General features: G+C 47.8%; 1 protein-coding gene and 1 non-coding gene across 2 annotated transcripts in view; one reads left to right on the plus strand and one right to left on the minus strand.

Moving 5' to 3' along the window:
* The first annotated feature begins 508 nt into the window (after nt 1-508).
* The window catches only part of LOC135898819 (cell adhesion molecule Dscam1-like), a 125099-nt gene continuing 106998 nt past the window's right edge, over nt 509-18609 (plus strand). The window contains exon 1 of the mRNA XM_070536446.1: nt 509-560. Coding sequence (XP_070392547.1) covers nt 509-560 — 52 coding nt within the window. The remainder of the gene's footprint in view (nt 561-18609) is intronic.
* Nucleotides 4521-4595, minus strand: TRNAP-GGG (transfer RNA proline (anticodon GGG)). Its single transcript has one exon. It is a non-coding gene; the product is annotated as a tRNA-Pro (tRNA).

Consider the following 18609-nt stretch of genomic DNA (forward strand, 5'->3'; position numbering starts at 1 on the left):
TACCTGCTCGTGTCGTTGGGTTTTGCAATCGAGGGCGTATCGTGCGACTCTTTGAAACAATGATATTGGGACGTGAGCTTTGCTGATAAAAGAAGTAATTAGTGAGGTTAAGAGCTATGTCCGCTTCAAGCTTCAACCTGTAAAGTTGAACTTTTCCTAGAAACGAGGGTTGAAACATCGACAAGGAGCAGCTAATGTAATAAAGGTTAATATATCGAGAAGAAATTGTGAGGATTCAGTGTTGTGCTTATTGTAAACGGTAAGCCTGGAGTTCGGCGCTCACCGACAAGCATTCGTTGTAGGTAAGTTCCTGTGGGGCAGCAACTCTCCTAGAACTTTACGTATCTTGCCTTTCATCGCTCAGAGAACGTTTGACGTGTGCAAACGGCCATGACGTCAAAACTTCGATGTGGACGACAGCCCGTCGCCGGTCGATGCTCCTGACTGCGTGACATCGTTTAGAGGACCCTGGATAAGCGGGAGGGCTCATCTCGTGAACAAGTTAAAGATGACAAGACACGCCGTGCTCGTTTGGTGCCTGTGCTGGCTTCAGCATTTCGGTGAGTCATTTGCATGATGCGACAGTCCTTGACGCCGTGCAGACGCAACAGTGCGCGGACATCACGCAGTGTTCTATCCTCGACAATTTCATTTTATGCCGAATGAAGCGCAGGAAGTCGTTTGGAGGTGAGGGAGTGCGTGGCGGATTGGCAAATGTGGGGAGATCGTTCTCCCCATCTGCAGTGTGATTGCCCCCGCACAGAAAAACTTAAGGGACTGTGCAGCGTAGCGCGTTGCAAGAACGTGGCGCTTGTGCGGAAGCTACAGCTTGCGTGAACCAATCAGGAGCTCGATCATGCGAATCCACGTGTCACTACGCCACGGAGTCTATTTGCGTCATAGCATCGTCTACTCAGCATCCATCACAGTTTCGGATGCCCCACACACACGTCGCAGCTTCCCCTTCAGTGCCGCCTTTTTTTTGAAAGATTGGCCTGTAACGCTCGAATGCCTTTTCGGCTTTTCCACCATAAACTTCCATCACGCCGCCGGACGTGGTCAGCCTACCAGCGAGCCGTTTGTTGCGTATATAATTCCGGGACGTATGAAATGGCAGCACAAGTCCCGTTCACGATGCTTTTCATGCGTAAGCCCGCAGTTTCGCTCTAAGGCTGGCGTCTCGGCCGTCGTCGGTCACGATTCCGCGGGGCGAACTTCGAAGAGCCGTTCTTGGCATTTGAACGGATTTGTGAATATGTGCCCATGTTACCGGCAGGTCTTTATCATGATTTATAGGGCGTAGGCCCCTGTAATGCCTCGTGGCAGTGCGTAAGTTTTGATGTGTTGCATGTTTGCTTCATTCAAAATATATTAGAAGTGCATTTGCCTAAGATAGCAAAAAAGTCCCTCGTTGCGTGTGCATCTATACATTTGCAGTCTAGTTGGCAACGTTGTACTAATTGGTTGATTGACTGATCGATTGTGGGTCGATTGATTCATTCATAGGATTTAGCTTCACAAAGCAGTACATAGTTCATGAGAGACGTCATAGTTTAGGGTATATACGAATATATTTTGACCGCCTGGGCTTATATTTACAAAAAAAAACGAGAAAATAAAATCCTTACGTTAAAATTTCCGGCAAGAGTAGACGCTAACCAATCATGCTATTGGATATATTATTCGCTGATGCAGCTGGGGCTAACGGCAAACAACACACTAACGAAAAGCTTCGTGAATTAGGCCATTGGTGTCCTATGATGTGCGCCCAACGTACGGTACACGAGCAGTCTTTGCATTCCGTCACTACGGCATGAAAGGAGCCCCAATATTTGGTGACTGGGAAACTAAACAGCGAGTTGCGGTAGTGCCTGTCAGACTGGCCGCATCACCGGCGAGTGCTATTGTTTACTGAAGAAAAATCTTTCATGCAAGCTCCCCTTGAAGCGCACAGGAACGAGGCATGAGAGAGATGTAGTTGTAACGTTATTACACGTTACAATAGAACGAGCCAAAGAGAACCTACTTAATACAGATATTTAGATTATATAGGCTACGCAAGCGGGCTTGCGCACTGGGGAAACCGAGTAGCTTGCGTGCACAAGCCAAACCAAAGCCGTATGCGTTCACTGAGAACTCAGTGGAGGGTGCTTAACGCGAAGGCAATGAGTGCGTGTCCCGAATGTATCGCAGGCAACGAAATAAAAGAAAAGGACTTTGTTCACACAAGTGCTTACCACATTGCCTGCGAATCTGTCGCTGTCGATGTGTCGTGCTGCTCACGATTGCATTTCGATGCGCTGTAGAAGAACGAACAAAAGAACCGTAAAGTGTTCTCAACCAATGCATATGTTAATTTATTGCACCAGCTGATTTTGTGTACAAAAAAGGTTATTCGAAGCATTTGAGTAGTTCTGCATGACCGGGCGCGCACTTGTGAGCGTCTTATTCGCAAAGAGACGCGAGAGTGCGGCCCACTTTCCGGAAAACGCGCTGAAGAAAAATGCTCGTACGCAAAACTTGCCGGTTAAAGTGGGTGGACGTGTGTGCGTCAATACCATCCTATACTTCGGACGACGCGTTGGAACTGTGGCTGCTCAGGCTTTTGGAACATGTTGGAAACTTGTTGAAAGCTCGTTGGATGACTTAGTGGCACGGCCGGCTGTATACGCGGCAGATTTGAAACCATCCACGCGCGTGTATTTGACTGCTGGTGGCGGCCCTCTCGGAACTGTCAAGTAAACCCGGTGCATTGAAAGGCTTCCCAGCTTTTCGCGAACATAAGTGGCACAGATATCGCCCGAGCGAATTGTCATTTTATTTGCATGCGAGGGCGTGTGCGCATTGTAGAGTTTTCCTTGCTGGTATGTGTGCGTGTGAGTGCGCGACTGTATGCGACATTTGCGCATGCATGCGTGTGTGCGTCTGTGTGTGGGTGTGTATGTGCGTGTTTCTATCTTTTTTATACCGCTAGCATTTCGGCAGGTAGCCAACATGTTTTACTACAGGGGAGATTCTCATTATCATTATTATCATTTTGCCAACGTTAATACTTCTGTAAGGTCTCTTTCAAGGGATAAGGAAATAAACATTTGTGGTCAGTCACGCCTTGCGTACCGCAGCCGAGTTGAGCGCCTCTGTGCTTGCGGCAAGCACGCTAGTTTTGCTTCTAATTCAGAAACCGTTGCATGATTAAATCCTTGCGAGCGACTAAATAGCTCCTCTCGCAGGCCCTAGCTCTTTGCATGGGCTATAGATTATACGAACAATATATATGAAACTATACAGTAGTTGCAAGTTTGCGTGGCGCGAAGACTTGCTCTCCGCGTAATGAACATTTCATTTGCATTCTCGCCGGGCGTCCTTTCTGAGATATTTCTCTCCATCAACGAGGCCGCATGAATGCCGGACAGAACGCGTTGCTACGAACGACGATCCATCACCGCGAAGCTGCAAACAAATAACGCCGTTTGTGTTATACTAACCGAAGTTCTCGTGAGCGCCCACGCGCCTCTTCAGCAGGCTCGGCTTCTAATGTAAAAAAAAAAGAAATAGAAGAGAGAGAGAGAGAGAGAGAGAGAGAGAGAGAAGTGAAACCGTTATATCGTAAGAATTAATAAGAGTGCTGTGCATTGGCTGAACAAAAGCGGCGTTCATTGATTGCTGGCCGTCTGACAGTTCGGAGCGGCGACTTTTGGCGAATGATCTCTTGCACAGTAATAATATCCACTGGCGTGCGGATGCAAGCGAGTAAACGACGCCTAATGACTTGTCTAATGGCTTTGACATAGATTCCGTCGCACAGTTGGCGCAACTTGGAGCGCCACTTGTCGAAGCTTATTGAGAGCCCCCTTTACTAATGTGGATCCCCGACAAGAACAATTTTTTTTTTTACTGAGTGATTGCGCCGCAATAAAGAATTGTATTTGATAACGTTGAAATGTTCTAAATGTAAAAGTTAAGAGAGGGGCTTTCAGCCTGGGACCACGCTGCCGGTAAAAAGTCATGATGTTTCTAAAACAATTTGGCGCCCGGATTATCTAGTACTTTGGCGTGCACCGAGTCAAACGTGCATCGTTAATTATTGCGTTCCTGTGTACTGAACACGTCGTCTTGCACTGAAAAAGCGAACGGCTTGAATAAAGAATAGCGAATGATAGGGCGAGCTGTCAATATATTGCGTTGAAGAGCTCAAATGCGGTAAAATAAAAGTTGTATTGGTAGAAATTAAGCTTGCGAATACAGTGAGTGAATACCAGTGATTCTTGTGCGTTGCTTTTTACGGCCTTTTTTTGGCTTGTACTTCTGGTGCATTTCAGTATAAAGGCGTCTGCTGCTTTAACGAAGTTACGTGATAAATGCAAGTTATTGTAATATAACTTCTGTGAGGACCTTGTGTGAGACGTGTATGTATGTATGACTGAAGGGAAAAATCAGACATCCACCGGTTCGTAGCAATTGCTACAAAGGAAACCGATACAGGTTCCTCGAAATAAAAGCCTCATAGTTGAAGAAATGCTCGTCCTCGTCCGGGACTCGAACCCGGGACCACCGCCTTCCCGGGGCAGCCGCTCTACCATCTGAGCTAACCAGGCGGCTAGCAGATGGCAGGGCGAAGTCGAATTTGTCTACAACACGAAGCAAAGGCAAGAGTTTGACGTAGTAGTTCTGCGGAAACCCGCAAGATGGAAAGAAGTAATGAATAAAGGGAAAATCAGACATCCACCCGTTCGTAGCAATTGCTACAAAGGAAACCCATACTGGTTCCTCGAAAGAAAAGCCTTATAGTTGAAGAAATGTATGTATGTATGTATGTATGTATGTATGTATGTATGTATGTATGTATGTATGTATGTATGTATGTATGTATGTATGTATGTATGTATGTATGTATGTATGTATGTATGTATGTATGTATGTATGTATGTATGTATGTATGTATGTATGTATGTATGTATGTATGTATGTATGTATGTATGTATGTATGTATGTATGTATGTATGTATGTATGTATGTATGTATGTATGTATGTATGTATGTATGTATGTATGTATGTATGTATGTATGTATGTATGTATGTATGTATGTATGTATGTATGTATGTATGTATGTATGTATGTATGTCCGCACTTTATTGACACTTAGTAGCAGTAATAATATGCCATTTTAGAGTAGGGGAGCTCAGTAGGAAGGCGCCAGATGCCCGCTCGGTGCTTGGGTAAGATATATTAAAACATAGCTGCAAGTCTGCCTTAGCGTCGGGTACTTGCAGCGCGACGCTCTCACTACAAGGCGCGGCGACACGTTGCTCATCACCGTTAACGATGCGCAGCGGACGCTAACGCAAGCCAACGTCCAGTGTTTACGTTCTGCGCATTCATTTTGCCTCTGTAAGATAACGAAATAAGCACGATTCTCCAACGCTTGGAATGCACTGAAGCATCACATCACGCACAAACTACGCTATGCGAGTAAACTTTATCGCGAGGGCCTCTTAACGCCCGCCCGCACACGGTTAGATGATGCTGCGTAAGTAATTTACCATTTCTCGTTCATGGTGTTACGTTTGAGAAAAACAAGAACAAGCAAACTGGGAACAGCCAGGAAGACGCATATTGCAACAGGCTGACGCAGCGCGGCTTCCCACGTTCCTCTAGAAAGTTGGATGGGGCGGATCGTGGCAACCAGTGTGGTATCTGAACATCTTAGAAAACACGTTGCGCGCCCAGTCCCTGCTTGCACCATCCGCGCTCTATAGAGACAAGTCCTCGGGAAACATTTGGAGCGTCTTCGTTCGTCATCGTACGTGCGCCCCCGAGTGCTTCCGTTCAGGTTGATGGAATCTTCCTCTACGATACAACATACTTACCACGTCAAGCGGCACTGTGGAGGAGCCCTCGCAACCAGCGCGCTGTAGGCGTTTCACGCTGCTCAGTAGCTGCGCTGAGTGATGGAGTGACGCTGCGCAGGGAAGCGCTTCGAGGCCATTTTGTCCGCGGCCCGAAGAAAGTTCATTAACGGCGCGCTGTATGTTCCAGGTGACGGTGCGCGCACGGCTCGGCGCCGCCGAAATTAGGGCTTTCTCGCACTCGAGGCTGGGAGCGAAACTTCCGCTTTAGCGAAAGTGTTACTGCGGCACGGTGGCACTTGGCGGAACGGTTTTCGTCCCTCCTCTGTGCGTAGAAAATTGTGGTTAAGATGACGAGGATCTTTAACGGTGACGACTTTGCTAGCTGCCTGTTCGTTCCTCCATTTTATGTATGGCTTCAGCCTGCAGTCGTGACGTATAGTAGTGAACGTTTTCAATAGTCAGTGACTGGAAATATGAAAGCGCCGCTTCAGGCGGTGTTCTACTGGCGAACATGCGCGTTGAAATGATGGGGAGTGTTTTTTTGCAGCTGTGTAGATAAAGGGGGAAGGCAAAAAAGACGCGATATTTCCCCGATAGCAGCGTTTCGTCTTCGATTAATCGTATGCGGGAGGGAGTCTCAGGTATGTTGTTTCTATTGCAGAAGTCGAGGAATGTGCGAACTAGCACACCGAAAATTTCTATGTGCAGCTCCGGTTGATAGAGCATCCTCAGTGATCTCTCTTCTCTTTGCCTCTTTTTTTATCCTTAAACAAGCGTCTATATGTTTGACCTCTCCCTGTATTATCGTTTAGTCTTCTTTCCCTCTCTTGATCGTATTCAGTTGGAAACTTTCAGTCCAAGAAACTCCCGTTTGGCGGCCTCTATTTTCAGCTAAGTGATGTACCAGGACTGCATAGGGGACACTTAAAAAAATGACCTCACCTGTATTAGTGAATCACCCTTCTACAACACGAAAAAAAAAACGACGATCTTACTGCGTCAAACGGCTGCGATCTGCCTGACTTGGCCAATCTCGATAAGTTAGTTGGCACTAACAAAGTACATCAGGCAGGCGCAAATCCCTCCTTGCGAATAGTTTCACTATTTAACAAACTGGATACAGAGCCCAAGACCAATAAGTTCCTTTGGTTGCGAAAAATGGTTCGTAGCAAGTGGTGCGAGCTAACTGTTAGATCGAAATAGACGATACCGACAACGAAGAAAAATGAGGAATATTTGAAAGGGAAGCTCCACGTACCCGACAGGGAGCCTGGACCCGTTTTTGCGTGCTATTCTAGCGTCTAGAACACCTTTCCCGCGTCCAAATTCGCAAATTAGTACGATTGAACGTTTCTAAAATGCAGGGGATTGCCAATAGTAAAATTAGCGCATTGCCAGCGAAGGAGGCAGGCTAATGAGAAGTGAATTTCACCAATGGAAAGCCTTTTTAAAATCCACAAGATTTAGAAAGGCTTTTATAAATCGCGGGGTATACTCTCGATTCATAGGGATCGTCCTTCATGGACGATCCCGACAGAAGCCACGCATCCCTCTTTCTCCTTTTTGTCGTTTTATTCACTGTGGATGCATTTACTGGCATGGTGCGTGACAGATATCTTTCTCACTATGGGTTCTTCGAAAAATGACGTCATCCACGAGAGCATGTTTCACGCTATATTATACGGACGGTGCATGAACTGACCACGAGAGCACGCAACCCCACGCACCCCCCTCCCCAACACATCTATCTATCTATCTATCTATCTATCTATCTATCTATCTATCTATCTATCTATCTATCTATCTATCTATCTATCTATCTATCTATCTATCTATCTATCTATCTATCTATCTATCTATCTATCTATCTATCTATCTATCTATCTATCTATCTATCTATCTATCTATCTGTCTATCTATCTATCTATCTATCTATCTATCTATCTATCTATCTATCTATCTATCTATCTATCTATCTATCTATCTATCTATCTATCTATCTATCTATCTATCTATCTATCTATCTATGTTTGTATCTGACCCTTTTCCCGCCTACGGTAGGCGTGCGCCTCGCCGTGCTTCTCGCCTCGGAGACTACGTGCGGACTTCTCGGCAGTGCCATTAGATGGCGCAGCCTTGTCCAGAAAGGAGTGCGAGAGAGGAGCCCGGTGGCCGCATAACGCTTTTCTCAGCGTTCTCACGCACCCGCACGCCATGCATTTCGGAGGCCACGTGCAGGCTTCGTGGCGGCGGCACCAGATGGCGCCGACTATCCTTAGGGAAGCACGAAAAAGGACTACCGCTGCACTAGGCGCCTCATACACACTTGTTTCGACGGTTGCAGTACGTCGTGTCAATGTATTAATTTAATGCTAACGCATTGCCGTCGAGAGTTATCGTGTGATGGGTTCTGCCGCTTCTTTTTATGCACTGCAGCGAGTTTTGAGTTGTAGATGGCTCAGCAAATCAATTACTAAATAATTACTATGCTAGTTACGCTGTCACTCAAATAACATTTAATTGATTTTGCACGAATATATGCTCCATGACCAGAAATAAAGGTGATCTAGTTCCAACTTTCTTTGGTGTGAAAGGGAATTCGGGCATTACATGGTTAAGTACTAAGTGTAGACTTCGATGTTGGTGCACGCACATACTGAAATTATTGAATGACTGGTTTGCAACTACCACGGTGCTTGGTGTAATTACACGCGTGCAATTAAGGTTGTTATCTCTGATAGTGCTCTACTTGCGCTTTTCTCTAGGCAGAAGTAGCAGGCGTCACAATTACCGGGCGCCCGTCTTTCCTTTTACGTGCGACATCGTCAGTGCATTACCCGGGGAAGAAACAGGTGACGAATTCGCAACGCTTTTCGTTAGTAAGTGTTCTTTGCCATTGACTAGCCTCTTCGCAAATAATGTGTCTAGCATCATGACTGGATGTAATGTGCTCTTACGAACAATTGTAGCGTAAGAAGATTTTTTTTCTGAATGCGGGCCCACATATCTTAATTAACAGGCCTCGTATCACACATGCTCCACTACCCTAGAAGTAAAAAACTAGGGCCGAATTCGCAATTTTTTTCGTTCTTAAGATATTTTTTCCCATCGGCCGGTCGCCATCGCTAATTATATGTCGGATACCAGGATTGGCTTAAAATTCTTTACGAACAGTTCTAGTCTAAGAAATTTTTCGTGAATACGGGCCAAAGCGCTGCTTACGGAACCGATATCTGTTGTTAGTTTGAAAATTGGCGGAAATAAACTCCGCTTTCTACGGGGCCGAACTACACGGTACCGATTCCACGTGCAAGAAATTCTTACGAAGCGATGGAAACAAAGAAAGAAAAAAAGAATGAAAGAAAGAAAGAAAGAAAGAAAGGAAGAAAGAAAGGGCAGCGCTTAAAATAAGCTATTTGCACTGTTCATAACGAACAGGACGCACTTCATTGTGATGGCGAGAACGTTAACTACACGCTGTGAAGAACGAAAGGTGCGGGGTGGGAGGAGCGTAACTATAGGCTGCTACATTATTTCAGGTTGTCTTGCAAAGAAAAAAAGGGACACATTTCTTGGCGCACTGCGATGTATGGTAGTACAGATAACTAAGGTAATGACAAGCCATTCCCTACAAAGCTCTCTCCACTAACACGGTGTTGTGAAATCGAGTTCTTTTACCGCTGCTCGCAAGGAATCGCTGTTACAGTTTCCAACTGTCGTTTATGACATCAAGAAAAGTTTGTGAAGATTCTTTCTTTCTTTCTTTCTTTCTTTCTTTCTTTCTTTCTTTCTTTCTTTCTTTCTTTCTTTCTTTCTTTCTTTCTTTCTTTCTTTTATTTATTCTTTCTTTCCTTTCGTGTTTTTTCGTTATTTTATCTCTCTTATATTTTTTTACTATGAGGAATTGTATTAAGGTATAAGATTTTGTATGTACTATATGTAAGTTGTGTGGGCTGTCTTGTGTGTGAATTCAAGCTGTGTTTTGCAGTATATGCGGTCACGTACCCAGCGGTCACAGATGGCCTTCACTCGCGAGGCTGTTTCCGATTTCCTTAAGGCTATTTATTCGCTACCATGACGGTCGTAAGCGTTCACGACCAACTCTGCTTCAAAGAGGTATTCGCATCGTTCAAGACGCAGAAGGCAGATAAATCTACAGGACAAGAACACTAGCACCGACTTTGAGTATATCGGTGCCATGAGTAAATCGGCTTAGAGTATAGATTCAGGCGCATTGATTATTCCTCGCGAGCCCTGGAGGAACAGAAGGGGCCACAAAGCCATGCAAGGGTCGTTTTATCTTTTCGAAGAGAGATCGCGACAGAGAGAGAGAGAGAGAGAGAGAGAGAGAGCCCAACGAGTGAGCGGAACCGTGACCAGGTTAACCAGAATGGAAATACCGGCCAGGCTTGAGCGGGTGCGGACGGCACGCCGCTGGCTAATTGGTCAGGTGGGACTCCGCGGCGGGCTTCCTGGTATTGTGCCTCCGTTAATGAATCCCCTAATGATCCTCGCAGACTTCGTCCCTCGTTTGTCTCTTCGGGTCGTTCGAACCGGTCGGTTAAGCGAAAGTGCTGACGCGCAGCCGCAGTTTATACAGAGTAACGTTCTCGGTGTTGCAGCTTCTGTATTTCATTGCCTTCTCTGTAACCACACATTTCGGCAGCTCAGCCTGTGTTTCGAAGCAAGCAAGAGGTTGGTGGTTCGGTTCCCGACTGCGACTACCGCATCATGAACGGGAAAGAACGCGAAGCTTAGAATATACATATTGATTGATTTTTTCAAAGTCAAAGCTGGCCTGCTCGAGGTACAACTCCCAAGGTCAATCTCGGCGCGCGTTTGACCTTCACCCGCAGGCGCGCAAGTGAGAAGGCGTGACGTCACGTCACGTGATCCGCTGCGTAGAGGCGTCGCAGCTGCGCTCGCTCGAGCCGAGCCGCTGTGTACCACGTGACTAGGCGAGGGGTTAACAGCTGCTTCGCCGGCGCTTGGTCGCTCAGTCTCTCCATGGACGAAGCACGCGCCGGTGCGAGCGCGTCAACTCTACGGCGCAGGCGCCAGACTGAGTCTGAGCACCCGGCCAGCCGATATAACTCGGTATAAGCACTGAAGAACCGTGTCTAACCATGCTTAACGGAGCTTTCGCTCGTATAAATAGGTTGAAGCCACGTTGAACCCCAGCCACTTTCTTTGTGCGTGTGAAGTGTGAAAGTAATGAAAGGGAAGGTGTAGTAGAATAAAGCAAACGTAACGTCAACCCGCCGTGGTTGCTCAGTGGCTATGGTGTTGGGCTGCTGACCACGAGGTCGCGGGATCGAAATGCGGCCATGGCGGCCGCATTTCGATGGGGGCAAAATGTGAAAACACCCGTGTGCTTAGATTTAGGTGCACGTTAAAGAAACCGAGGTGGTCGAAATTTCCGGAGTCCTCCACTACGGCGTGCCTCATAATCAGGAATTGGTTTTGGCACGTAAAACACCATTTTGGCGCGTAGAACGTAACATCACTAAGTAAAATTAATAAATAGTCGAAGTAGGTGAAAAAGCCTGTTTTCTTTATTTATTTTCTGAATTTAGGTGGCGTCGCAGCTAACGGGAATTTACCTGCCCTTTCGCTGCTACACATGACAGACGCGGGCTCCTCCGCCCTATGGGCCATTTGGCGCTTTCCTATCAACATAAAATAAAAACAAAAAATCACCGCCCCTTCCAGTCTGTGAAGATCGTCCAACAGCGATGTGTGCTGCACTGCCGTTGAGCTTCGGCAACTCTGGCGCACATCTCGGCGTCGGCCCTACGACGACGAGCCCGTTCACGAGCCAACTGTCGCCGACGTTCGCGGTAGGCAGCTGCTTCCTCAGGAGTACGCACTACTCGTGGTCTTCCCACAGTTCTGGCTGGGATGGAATGTGCGGAACCACTAATCCAAAGCTCCGTATATTAGACGCGAGACCCACCACTGGAGTTGAGGACGCTGCAATCGTTTCGACGATTGGTTGAATTGGTTTGACGGTTGCCGTCTTTGTGTTTCTTAATGACGTTGCACACACGTTCGGCATGCGACGAAAAGAATGACGTCAGTGACGATACGCCCGCAGTCCACGGTTGTCGCTTGCGTTCGATGTCTCGAGTTTGCTCGGTGGCGTGGTTAGCAGCATCCGCCCGGCATTGGAGCTTGCGATTCTTCAAAATTAAACTGCTTCGAAATTAAATCTATCCGCCACTTAAGACAACGAATGGCTCATACCCCTTTAAGCAATGGCTCATATCCCCGTAAACGCGGCTTCCCCATTAGGACGAGAGCAGCGTAATTCTACTCTGCAATGACGAGCGGCAACGGAGCCAGCTGTGGAAGATGACGACGACGAACGTGGGAGCAATGGCACGAGTCCGACAGTGGCACGAGCGAAGTCCGACAACGACGGCACGAGGTCCGCATGAACAGCTTCGCTGTAAAAGATTCTAGAGGCACTTAGTTATCCTTACATGGATGAATGCGAAAGCATTGCGACCACCGCGCGATGCCTGCGTTCTTTCAGCCGTCTTAATTTAGCATCGCCTTAATTAACATCAAAGGTCGAGGGTTCGAGTGTCTTAATTAACCATATCTTAATTGATTGCGACTTAATTAACGTTGCCTTAATTAGCATCTAAGGTCGAGGGTGCGTAGCCTTGTTGTACTGTCGTGTGTTCCCGCTGACGCCGACCACGCTGGATTTTCGGCCTCATGAGCCATTTAATGCTTTCGCTTCAGAATAAAATATTTTATTTTGTGGCGTAGAAAAGCTCTCAGGCAAGCCGTCTCCGAGCATTGCGATTTGTTCTGGCGTTCGTATAACCCTCACAGACTCGGTGCAGCGCGTATGAAACAGACGTAAACTCACTTTCAAAAAAATAAAAAAAAACCTGAAAAAATACCATCGACGATCTCACACTTTGGCGTGCGCGAACGACGAAGGTTGTTTATGAGAAGAGACAATAAGCCACTGTTCATCCATTTGTTCCTTCTTCTTTTTTTTCTTTTACACCACGAAAGCCGAGTGGGAGAATTCGACAGCAGTAAGCAGCGCGGGCTGTCACGAGTTCTGACAGGCGTGGAACGCTAAGAACACCCCGACGGTGGGAATCCGCGCCACGCCTGCCGACTCCGGCCGATGGTATATGCTTTGACGTGTACTTTCAGTCACTGCTTTTCGGTTGCTTGCCGCCTTTCACTTCTCGCCTCCTTGTTTGTCCCAGACACTGACTCGCTTGCACACTGTCGCGCTTGACACGGATTTGCGAGCTTCGGCGCGTTACGTGGACCGAAAGAAAGCCACGCTCACGCCTTTTCTTTTCACAGCGAAGCTGTTTATGCGGACCCTGTGCCGTCGTTGTCGGATTTCGCTAAAAAGGGGCCACGTGACCTAGCGGTAGAAGAAAAGAAGCGCTCCACAAGGAGAAAGGGGTTGGAGCGACCCCTTGCCCCATATGAGAATGCTATCCTATACGCGAATCTCATACTGTTGTCACACGGTGCATATTCGGCGATCAAGCCAATTCGGCATCGAATTTATCGATGACTGATTCATCCTGCCGCGAAAGAAACAAATGTTATGCTGGCGGTTTGCGGCCAACGATCAGTGCGTAGTGATTGAAACGCGATACTAGTGCTATCTTCGGCTGGTCGTTTCTGAGCGCTCTAGAGCGCTCTCGCGAGCGGCGTTGTCTTCGGCTGGTTGAAAGAGGGTGCGCGCCCTGCGTTCGGCTGGTTCTCGATTGCTCTCCTCCATCTTGGAGCGCTCTGAGGCGCTCCGAGCCCTGTCGTCGGAGCAGTCATCGAGACTGAAACGTCATCGCAGCGCCGCGTCGCTGCTGTTGGCGACGGCCCACCGTAACCTTGGCAACCTAGGCCTCTGCATGCTGGCGTCTCGACGAACGCTCGTCCCGCCGGCACGTCCACCGGTTTTTCCGGCAGCGACGGGAGCTTTGGATAGGCGAATCATCGGACGTTGGCAGTAGTCACGTGGTTTCGCATCGGCAATTTCCTCCTCCGAGAGTGAGTCGCACGTTCGGCTTGCGCGCTTGTCCTCTACCCTTGAGCTCGGGAAACGCGCGATCTACCCGACTCTGCTTCGGGGCATACAGGCGACCAGTCGAAGATACCATAGGAGTGCGTGGCTGCGGGCACTTCTTGTGCCAGTAAGAAGTGCCGGCAACCACGTCAGTCGTCAAACCGATCCAACCAATCGTCAAAACGATTGCAGCGCCCGCATCTCCAGTGGTGGGTCTTGCGCCCAATATACGGAGCTTTGGATTAGTGCTTCCGCACATTCCATCCCAGCTAGAACTGTGAAGAGACCACGAGTTTGTGCGTACTCCTGAGGAAGAAGCTGCCTGCCGCGAGCGTCAGCAGGAGTTGGCTCGTGAACGGGCTCGTCGTCGCAGGGCCCCCCGAGCTGCGTGCCAGAGATACTGAGTTTAATGAGCAGCGCTCCTAAAGAATGCTCACTACGCGAAGCACGGAAAACCGAAAATGAGATGAAAGAATGGCGAAACAAAAGATTTACAATATAGATTGCTTGCAATGTTTCACTGGCGTGGTGTAACACCCGGTGTAACTAACACAGCTTCGCTGTTCGACCATCTTCACGGATTGGAAGGGACGCAGATTTTTCAGTGAACTCTGTTACCCATCTTGACCTGCTGTCTTCTGTCCCCCTGCCGCCATTGTTCCGGCCTGTGAAATCATTTAGGAATCTTGCGAGAACCGCTCGTGAGCTATTATCGCATTGCAGGGCGTCAGTCATTGTGACGAACTTATTGACAATGCAGATGAGGCAGGAAGCTCTGGAAACGATCAGTTTTTGTTGCTGTCGAGGAATCTCTACAATCTTCATAAAACGAAAGGGAACGCGAAATTTAATATATATATATATATATATATATATATATATATATATATATATATATATATATATATTACATTGTAGCAACAATTGCGCTGATATGCGCAACGAACGGGAGAGAGCGTAAACTTTAATTTCAAATCAGCAAGATTTGAGTCCGGCGTCATTTAGTGGGTTTGGGCACCCGCCGCGGACGCGGTTCCGAGACCTTGTCTCGAAGCGGCTTCCTCGGCTCGCTGGACGGCCCAGAGTTGTGCTGTCAGGTCAGAGCTGAGCAGTGCGGTCATCCAACGTGACTGGAGGCTGGCGGTGGAAGAGACGGAGGGGTCAGCACTGCCCGACTTGTTTGTTAGGTCCCGACACTCCCATAGCATGTGATTTAGTGTGGCAACCTCGCCACACGATGTGCATCTGTTTGTAGTGTACATGTCTGGATACATGGCGTGCAGGAGTCTGGGGTTTCTGTAAGAGTCTGTTTGTAATTGTCTGAAGTGTACTGCTTGCGTCCTGTCTAACATAGCGTGAGGGAATGGGTATATGCGTCTTTGTAATTGGTAGTGTGCCGTGATGTCGTGAAAAGTGGTCATACGATCCTCCCATGCCCAGACGTTTGCAGTCCCCCGCGGGGGCTCTTCCTCCGATGCTGCTCGGTGAGTCAGGCCTCGAGCAACGCCGTGAGCCGCTTCGTTGGGGGTGCTCATTCCAGTGTGTGCCGGGATCCACAGCAAATGCCTTCGGTTATCAACGTCGGCCTCTCCCTGGCGTATGGGATGTCGCTGGAGTATCTGATAAGCCTCTTGCGAGATGCGCCCATTTGCAAAATTTCGAATTGCCGTTTGCGAGTCACAGATCACGTATGTAGCTTTGGTTTGTGTGAGGGCCAGTGCTATGGCCGCTTCCTCTGCCGCTTCGGCATGTGCCGTGTTCACGGTGACGCTCGTGAGGTGGTTGCCTCGGTGGCTAGTAACTGCTGCCACGAAACTCTTCTTGTCTCGATAGCGGGCTGCGTCGGTGAAGACCGCATCCTTGTCGTTAGAGTAACTTTTGTTCATTTGTTGTGCCCTGGCTTTACGCCTCCCCGTGTGGTGTTGGGGGTGCATGTTGCGAGGCAATGGGGGTACGTATAGTTGCTCGCGTATGGGTCTTGGAATGTTTGCTTTGACGCCGTGTTGCGGGATGATTATGAAATTTTAATAAGAACTTGGTAGGCTTTGGATAGTATTCTTGAATTACTTCAGAGAATGAGGAGTTCTTGTTGCTCGAGCAGTGGAGGATTTTGGACACTGTATAAATAGGGAATATCTTTTCTCCGTGAAGCCATTGCAGGTGCTTTTGAGGGTTTGTTTTCGAAGGTGACCTTGGGCTGTGATTTTTGGAACACGTGTTTTCTCAGTGGATAACCACAAACAATATTATACGTGTGTATTATGGAGCACTGCAGGCAGTGTGGCCCGCAGTGAAAGACTCAGCGCTTTGTAACTGTAATTGTTCCACTAAAGACCTGCCCCTGTTGGCGATCGAGTCGACTCAATCCTCGAGAAAAGTAAGCCCGTTACGAGATACACTGTACCAAACTTCTTTCCCCGCCACCAGCAGTTTAAGTAGTGACTTCGTGCAAACTAGCGCCGCATCCTTCCCCGGATTTTTTGGTGTTGTCCTCCAGGACACCAAGCAAAAGCGATAGGACGTGCCTGCCGTTCTTGTACAAACGAACTCAAAGGCAGAGTCTACACTCGCTCGTGCTTTTGCGTGTTCATTTTCGGTGTGCAGATCAAAGTCACCTTGACGCGTACAGTCGGCGTGTGGATTTCAATGCATTGGGTGAAGCCTATTCGCTTTGGTTATCTGTTCTACTATTTCTTGTAAAATCACTGCTGCGTAGTTCGATGAAGTCGCCACGGCTGTCCTTTAGCCTCTTGTTTTTTTCCACCTTGCCATGCTGTAGTCACAGTATACCAAGACACGACTGAGGCTTTTATACGCAGACGTACTGCCCGACAGCAGAAAATTTGTTTCTGTGTTTGTGGTTCTCGCGATTGGAGCAGTGAGTGCAGCATATTATCCACGAATTCAAGATAGTGCGGTGATCTTTGCTCGAAGCGTTAAAGGCTAAATCATAGTTTTAATCACCAAGAATACCGAACACATTGGTCGAGGATCTGGTCTTTCGGAGCTTCAAATTCAGCGCTTTGCATTTCCCCTCCCTAAATTTATTTCTTCAAAACACATCGTTGCTTTAAAAGATCATATCACACTGATCGGGTATTTAACCATTTCCTGCAAGTATAGATGTAGTATCATCGGACGAACCATTAGTTTAACGAGGAGGTGACATGTAAGGCTACCGAGGATGCGTGCGGGTTCCGGAGAAGATTCTTGATATAATTTTCCATTCGACGATGATACCCCGAGCTGGCTTGATTACAGAGGTGGCAGATGTATTCGCTGTGTGACCTGAGTGAGGTTGGGCACATCTACAGATTCTCTCTAGAGCCGCCTTGCTTGTGGAAACCCAGATGCTAGCGACCCTCCTGTACGTAGGAAAATGCCGCAATTTTACGGCTTTTTCTATGAAGATCACGATTCTCGACGCTGTCATTAAAGCCGTACTACATTGGAAGAAGCGAATCGTGCTCAGTGGAATCCTGCTTGAGTGCAGTGGAAGAGTTCACAATGACTGGTAGCGTTGGACGAAGCAGTTTCAGTTTCATATCTTGGCCTCGTTAGGTGATAGCTTTAGTTCAAGTAGCGCGTTGGTTCAAAGGCCGTAATATCTGCATTTTTAAACATATACAAGTAATCGTTTATATTCTCTTCAACGGAGCGCTTAAAAAGCGCTTTGAGGGCGGGCACCGTGACAGAAGCAAAAAAAAGTTGTAAATACCCAAGGAATGGCCTCGTTCACGCCGAAGGTGGTTCGGAAGGGATCCTCGTAGGAAGTACCCGTTTCGATGGAATTATTCGATTTGTCTTTATTTTTATTTTTTTAGTTTTCGCCTATCTACCTACCTAAGTCGATGTGCGAGGTACCTGCGGAACATCTGGCCATATGCGTTTTCAGAGTTTTGTTGAAATCGGATTTTTTTTTCCCCGTCCCCATCGCGAACCGGGAAAATGCACGCGTGGTCACGTCGCGATTCGCGCGCTCGCACCGTCGCTCTAGTGATGAAAACATGCAGAGAGGATTATGCGCATCTTTCTCTGCCTTGCGGCGTTCCATATTTGCTTCCGTTTTCGAGGGGAAAGAAAAAAATAATATTGAATTCCGTTCAAAACTTCTTCGTATGCCTCACGCTCGCCCCCGTTCTGTGGTTTGTGCAGCGAGGCAGCCGCAAGCGGCGCATCCTGCATCCGGATTCCGCCGGGGACAGCTTAGGCGTCGAAGACGATATTGGGTGTGTGCGCGGAGTGCCGAACGAGGTTTGGGAAAAGATAAGCACAAGGAGCGAACGAATGAACAGAGAAGCAAACAAACAAACACACAAGCAATGATCACGCCGCAGTTATGAGCTGCACATCGGTCATATCGATGCCCGAGAAATCCGCCCTAAGTTCCATTCAGGCGCGTTGCCTCTGCGATCGATGATGAAATAAACCAGACTCTTTTGTATAGGGTCGCCGTATCGAGAGTATCTTTTCTTTTTTCTCGGTTGCTTCGACTGCGTCTGACTTTTCTCGCTTCGGAGAACCGTGGCGATGTCGGTCGGAGCAGAACTGTCTGACTTGGTGCCACGTGGAGGTTTTGCGAGGAGTACGGATAGACAGAGGGAAATTGAGGTAGTGATGACAAAGATAATATGCATAGAGATAATATGCACGTGTACAATCCCCATACATGTGCTCATCATTCTGGCAATTCGGCAATCTGCCA

The sequence above is a fragment of the Dermacentor albipictus genome, chromosome 3 (genome assembly GCF_038994185.2).
Source record: "Dermacentor albipictus isolate Rhodes 1998 colony chromosome 3, USDA_Dalb.pri_finalv2, whole genome shotgun sequence".
In the NCBI taxonomy this organism is placed as follows: Eukaryota; Metazoa; Arthropoda; class Arachnida; order Ixodida; family Ixodidae; genus Dermacentor; species Dermacentor albipictus.